This window comes from Curcuma longa, chromosome 8, assembly GCF_044706935.1.
Source record: "Curcuma longa cultivar G26 ecotype Majalengka, Jawa Barat chromosome 8, ITB_CL_G26_1.1, whole genome shotgun sequence".
In the NCBI taxonomy this organism is placed as follows: domain Eukaryota; kingdom Viridiplantae; phylum Streptophyta; class Magnoliopsida; order Zingiberales; family Zingiberaceae; genus Curcuma; species Curcuma longa.
In genome coordinates, this window is record NC_133868.1 from 2,476,736 (window position 1) to 2,483,388 (window position 6,653).

The following is a 6,653-nucleotide window of genomic DNA, read 5'->3' on the forward strand; positions in this document are numbered from 1 at the left end:
TATGTTAGCGCAGCACCCCACCAACCTTCCCACAAGACTCGGCGGTTCATCTACAAGAATGAGGACCTAGACCAAGTCCCCCACTTGACCCAGTCTAAACTCTATCATCCAGAGAAGATACCTCGGGCAGGCATAACCGTCGTATAGAGATCTGCAAATCCGAGCCGTCAGATAACCAAAAACCCTCGAATATAATCCTTACCACGTCAATAGGAGATTGATAGCCAATCACCGACACTTAGATCCGGAAATATCGCCCCCCCCCCCCCCCCGGCTCTATATAAGCTACACAGGTATGACAATGAACTCTTTGAATTCTTTTCGAAGACACACTTCTTTACTCGTTGCCTGACTTGAGCGTCGGAGTGGCCACGCCGGGATCCCCCGGCGCCCCGCTGACCCGTGCGTTCATTTGTTGTCCCCTCAGGGCTTTTCTCCTCGACGTGGAAGTGCAGGTTGACGCGGCCTCCTATTTCCTGGTGGTGAGGCTATCGTCGGCGAGGAGCCGGAACAATGGAGACATGTGTTGTCGGTTTCAAGTTCGAGTTGTCTTAGCAATAAATAAAATCCCCTTTGAGGGGTCTGTTAACTGAGATGCTATCTCGGCAGTGGGACCTCTTATAAACATAGTAGAATCGTGCATCCAAAAAACCTCTTAGTAGGATTTTCTGACTATGAGGTCGTTTCGACGGTGGTACCGATCATTATAAAAAATTTATCCAGATAATTTTGCTCTCGGAGTATAGCTGAGTTAGTTACGAATTCGAATCTTGGCGAAGTTAAGATAATACCCTTCTCCATCGTGATCAACTGTAATTTCTTGATTTATTTCCTTATAGATGATCGTGAGACCGATCGTATGGGGCTGTTAGGATGACGAATTTCACCTTTGTTGCAGAAGAGAAAAAAAGAGATACTTTGGGTATTAAATGATGAAGTATGATGCTGTTTTCATAGGCTTATTATTAGTATTTAATAAGATTAGTTAAATTTGAAAATTCATAATAGATCTATTGAGATATATAAAGTGTACGACATATTTAGCGATTAATCCTTAAAAATATATACACACGAATATATTATATTTTATTAATTCGAAGAATGTCAAATCGATCAAAACCTTTTCTATTCATTTAGTTTAAACACAAGAGAAAGAGATGTATTATCCAAAGGCTGTGATTGGCCGCACACCATCGATTTGCTTACCCATTCTTAACGGCCACAAAACTCCTGTAGACTTCCTGTTCTCAGCAAGTTCACCAAAGGCCATGATTGCATCCTTCCCGCCTCCCCTCCGCCTCCGCCTCCGCTCCTCCTTTTTCTGCACCAATCCCTTCTTCCATCGACATGGATGCAGACTCGACCGAGGAACGACTTTGAAGACTAGTGTGTGCTTGCCTGCGGCAGCTGCTGTTGCCCCTTTCATCAAAGACGGCGCATTGCGGATTAACGGACGAGAGGCGCTCACGGTTGTCCCGGAGAACGTTGTCGCCACGTATCCCTTGGCGGATGCTCCGGCTGCGTTCTTGGGCGCGGTCTCCGATAGAAAGGACTCCCGGCACGTCTTCAAGTTAGGCGTTTTGAGGTAAAAAAAAAAGTTTTTCTTTTGGGTTTTATGATTTTTTGGTTGTCTCATGATCGAGTGCCTTCAAATGTAATTGTAAGTTTACTGAATAAATCGGTTAAATTCACAAGTTATTGTGGAGGCCAAGGTAAATGCTGAGCATAATACATCATTGTTTCGATTCAAAACGTGGTGCAGATTTCACAAACCTTTCCTTTGCATCGTCTTCAATTTTGATTGCTCAGTCTGTTTGGGATACAGGCTTGATGTGTTTGAATTCCTTACCGCTTGATGTTTAATAGAAAAGCACCTTTTTTTAAAAAACAATAGTAGAATGTTGATTTTTTTTTCTAATTAATAATGGAGAAATATTTTTTATGATTCCACTATGCAGGAACCACCGACTGCTTTGCCTTTTCAGGTTTAAAATTTTTTGGATGGTTCCTCGATGGGGAACTTCAGGAAGTGATGTACCTTTTGAGACGCAAATGTTACTTCTTGAGGTGACACATGATATAGCTGTTGATGGAGGCCGCGGTAGGACTTCTCATGATCCTAAACACTATATACTTTTCTTGCCTGTGCTGGATGGCTGCTTTAGAAGCAGTTTGCAGGGAACTTCTTCTGATGAACTCGAATTCTGCATTGAAAGTGGTAGATATCTCATAGCCATCCTTGATATCTCATATTTTAACCATATTTAAGCAAGGCCTTATGTTTAGTTTGCCCTTTCAGGTGATCCGGCAACAACAGAATCTCACTTCCTAGAAGCAGTATTTGTGAATTATGGCGACAATCCTTTTGACCTCATGAAGGAATCTATGATGTGGGACTCCTCCGAACACAGAAGAATATCTGGATTTATTAATTAAATGTTATAGGCTTGTAATTTTGTGAAAATTCTCCATTAACTCCTGATCTATTGTCATTTACAGAATGCTAGAAAAACATAAAGGAACCTTTTCTGTGCGTGAAAAAAAACAGGCAAGTTGAGGTCGTTTACCAGTTATCATTAATCAGCATTTTCCAACTTGCGATGCCAAATTTGCTATTACAGAAACCTGCCATTCTTGATTGGTTTGGTTGGTGTACTTGGGATGCTTTCTATTTTGATGTTCATCCCGAAGGGATTGAAGATGGCCTAAAGAGGTCAGTTAACTCATGCATTTCTGAATATTTATTGTAGACTAATAACTGTCTGCAACAAAAATCATGGTATCTATAAATGTAACACTAAATTTTATATATGAACATTTTATAGTTCATAGTCAATCTTCAGACCAGAAATAAAACTTGGTTTCAATACATTTAAACATTGACAAATTTGTTTGAAAATTCATAATTTGGATAATTAGTTTAAATTAACTTAGGAATCTCAAATTTTGACTCTGCAGATAAATGTGTCAAATGTGAAATCTTTAATTTTTTTCTCATTATGTTTACCTATTTCAATATGGTAGTTACTGATCCGTGTTGATCTAGTTTATGTGAAGGTGGCACTCCACCAAAATTCCTCCTAATAGATGACGGCTGGCAGGACACAAGAAATGAATTCAAAAAAGAAGGTGAACCAGCCGCTGAAGGATCTCAGTAAGTTTTCCTACATTTAATCAACCTTGGCCCAGCAAGCATGTATTTGTCTGTCTTATAACTATCTACTGTCAAATATCAAGATATGGAGCTAGATTAGTTAGCGTGAAAGAGAACTATAAATTCAAGGGAACAGCTGGTGGAGGCTCAACTGGAAAAGCCACTTCCTTGAAGGATTTTGTTACCTATGTAAAGGAAACCTACAGGATCAAGTATGTTCTGTTTTATGTCCTGTCAATTGCCAAGTACATTGATCGAGTAAATTCCCTAACCAATTAAATCGTTTTCATCAAACACCAATTAGATACGTCTACGTTTGGCATGCTTTAATGGGATATTGGGGAGGAGTTGATCCAAATGCACCAGAAACAAAAAAGTACAATTCAAAGATAGTTTATCCTGTTCAATCACCAGGAAATCTTTCACACTTGAGAGATTTAACCATGGATTGTATGGAAATGTATGGGGTTGGCATGATAGACCCTTCCAAAATTTTTGAGTATTATGACGATCAGCATAGCTATCTTAGGTCACAGAATGTAGATGGTGTTAAAGTAGATGTACAAAATGTCTTAGAAACAATTGGATCAAACAATGGTGGCCGTGTATCCTTGACTCGTTGCTTTCATCAAGCCCTGGAAAAATCGATCTCAAGAAACTTCACGGATAACAGTATTATTTGTTGCATGGGACACAACACAGACTCAATATACAGGTGAAAACATAAAAGTGACCACTGTTCTTATTTTACTTCGATTTAACAGTGTTTGTACATTAAGATTCCTTTTTAACTTCCAGTTCAAAAGTGAGTTCTATTACCAGAGCTTCAGATGACTACATGCCAAGGAACCTGTCATCACAGACATTGCATGTTGCTGCTGTCGCATTTAACAGTATATTTCTTGGCGAAGTGATGGTGCCGGACTGGGATATGTTTTATGTGAGTCTTTGCTACTTTTATTAGTAAAAAAGTTGGATGCCTGCATGACGGTGTGTGAAAGTAGAAAGTAATATGTTTTATATGTTATTAGATTTTATATGAGTTGATCAAAAAGCTTGCAGCTATTTCACGATGTCCCTTATAAGTTAGGATTACCAAAAAAACTGAGCGCTCTAGGTAGTCCTCGACATTATGTTAATGTTCGTGTCCAATGATCTATTGTGCAATTCTTATTTCTTGCTTCTCATGCCATAAGATTTGATTCCAGAGCCTCCACTATGCTGCGGAGTTCCATGCAACTGCAAGAGCTATAGGTGGTTGTGGAATCTATATCAGGTAAATATTGTATCTTAAAACTTGAGCACAATAACTTTTTAGGTAAAACTCGGGTAACAATCAGATATAATGATCAAAGCCTAATCCCAGCGACAAACCAAATCAACATGATTTTGAGCTTCTTAGAAAGCTTGTACTCCCCGATGGATCAGTTCTCAGATGCAAATATCCCGGGAGGCCTACACATGATTGCCTATTTAATGATCCAGTTATGGATGGGAAAAGGTATATTTCTCATCTATGCAACTCCTGCTCGAATTAATTTTTCATAGGAATAAGTATTGCCTTTCTCTAATGAACAGTCTACTGAAGATATGGAATCACAATAAATTTACGGGAATAATTGGAATTTTCAATTGCCAAGGGGCAGGGTTATGGCCATCCATTACAGTTCAAACTACCACAATATCAGAGGAAACGTACCTCACTGGTCATGTTAGCCCCTGTGATGTTGAATACCTTGAAGATGTTGCTGGTGATGGTTGGAATGGTGATTGTGCCGTATATTCATTCACTGATGGTAATACGATTGGCTTCCTTCTTATTCATTTTAATTGTTTCTCTAACATGTATAAAGTATGTTCTTTTTTCGATACACTTTATTCTGTTTCATAAAATACAGACATCATAATTTACACATTGGTTCATGGTAGAGAAAAAAAGGCATTCATGCAAACTTTTCATTAAATCAAAGGGGAAAAAGAGTGTGAATCAATCAAGGATTCTGACATTTTCTTTGTTCTTCTTTTTGTCTCTCTCCCCAAAATAACAGGTTCGCTTTCCAGATTGCCAAAGAATGGTTCACTTGATGTTTCACTAAAAAGTCTGCAATCCAAACTTTATACAATTTCTCCAATCTTGGTGAGCATTTCCTCATTACAGCAACCATACATTTGAAAATTTTCCCTTAAACAATTTTTTCGTTTATCTTTTATATTTAGCCTCTCCCTTTTCATTTCTTCAGAGTTACAACCAAAAAATCCAATTTGCACCAATTGGACTCATCAAAATGTATAATTCTGGTGGATCCATTAAAGCTGTGGACTTCACCAATGATCTTTCTCAGTGCTTAATTCGCATAAAAGGGAAAGGATGTGGTTCATTTGGAGCTTATTCCAGCATAAAACCCAAAATATGCACAATTAATTCCACTGTTGAAGAGTTCACGTTTGATCATAGCAGCAGGATGCTGACACTAACTATTCCTGCAGGAGGTGAGTTCTGGGAGATTTGTGCCTTCTTTGAGGTTTGATTCCAATAATTACTGATGCAGAAAACCATGAGAAAATATAGCTTAATATAAATCACAATTTAAGACTATTACACTCCTTGGCTTTGGTTGAAGAAGCAAAATTTATTGAAGTGAGAGTTGTTTTATTAATAATTAGTCATAAAAGGAAAAAATGAAAAAAAAAATCATATATAAAATAAAAAAAACTATCTCAAAAATTCCTGGTTATATAATAAGCAGTCATAATATTTTAAATTGCATTTGCAATTGAGATACTACATAAAGGTTCTTTTTGGTATCATATATATGCCATAAAAGATGAATTCATATTTATTAGAAGTATATAATAATATGAAAATGAACCTGAGAAATAGAATTTATTTCCATGTAGATTATCTTTCATATAAATACAAGCAATAAAATAATACATGAATTTATATATTAAAGGGTGTATTTTGATGAATCCTTGCATGTCACAAAATGTGAGATGCGAATTGACTGTGTGGCACATTCTTTCAGTTTTGGGCATGCAACATGCCGATCTAGCCATTTATAATCCTGAATCTTGTAATTGCGATAGATTACAGATGATGATCATAACTTTTGGGAGACAAAAGGACAAATGGCAAAAATGAGATCATGTTCTCTCCTGTCTCGTTTTAAAGTCTATGCCCTCTCTTCTATTTCCATCATGTAATTTGCATCCCCTTATCACTTTTCACATTAATTTAAATTGACGTAAATGATACTCGAATCACTCGTAATACTAAATCATCTGTTATGCTCTATTTGTAGTTTTCAAATTTATTTTGATGGTCAATAAAAAATTTTCATAGACTGAATTGGTCCTCTTTAAAATTAATCAATTCAAAAAATTAGATATTTAAATTATAAAATAAAAAAATAATATTAGTTGACCATTCATTCGTCCACCTAATTTCATTTTGTTGAAGCTTTTCTACTTTTTTTACTAGATGTCTACAGTTTGCTCC

The 6,653-nt window shown here is 37.1% G+C and overlaps 1 protein-coding gene across 1 annotated transcript; it reads left to right on the plus strand.

Moving 5' to 3' along the window:
* The first annotated feature begins 1,268 nt into the window (after positions 1–1,268).
* Positions 1,269–5,820, plus strand: LOC141833497 (putative galactinol--sucrose galactosyltransferase 2). Its single transcript, XM_074720960.1, has 14 exons — positions 1,269–1,585; positions 1,959–2,218; positions 2,300–2,390; positions 2,500–2,548; positions 2,622–2,713; positions 3,047–3,154; positions 3,238–3,366; positions 3,459–3,869; positions 3,953–4,094; positions 4,363–4,430; positions 4,521–4,655; positions 4,733–4,950; positions 5,203–5,291; positions 5,395–5,820. Exons 1-14 carry the CDS (start codon positions 1,269–1,271, stop codon positions 5,680–5,682), a joined length of 2,397 nt encoding a protein of 798 aa, XP_074577061.1. The 3' UTR covers positions 5,683–5,820.
* The last annotated feature ends 833 nt before the right edge of the window (positions 5,821–6,653 follow it).

Bases quoted from the DNA above. Each gene is read 5' to 3' on its own strand.
- LOC141833497 (XM_074720960.1), top strand. From the start codon at position 1,269: ATGATTGCATCCTTCCCGCCTCCCCTCCGCCTCCGCCTCCGCTCCTCC. The intron at 3,367-3,458 runs GTATGTTCTGTT...AACACCAATTAG, and splicing joins AAGGAAACCTACAGGATCAA to ATACGTCTACGTTTGGCATG. The intron at 5,292-5,394 runs GTGAGCATTTCC...TCATTTCTTCAG, and splicing joins ATACAATTTCTCCAATCTTG to AGTTACAACCAAAAAATCCA.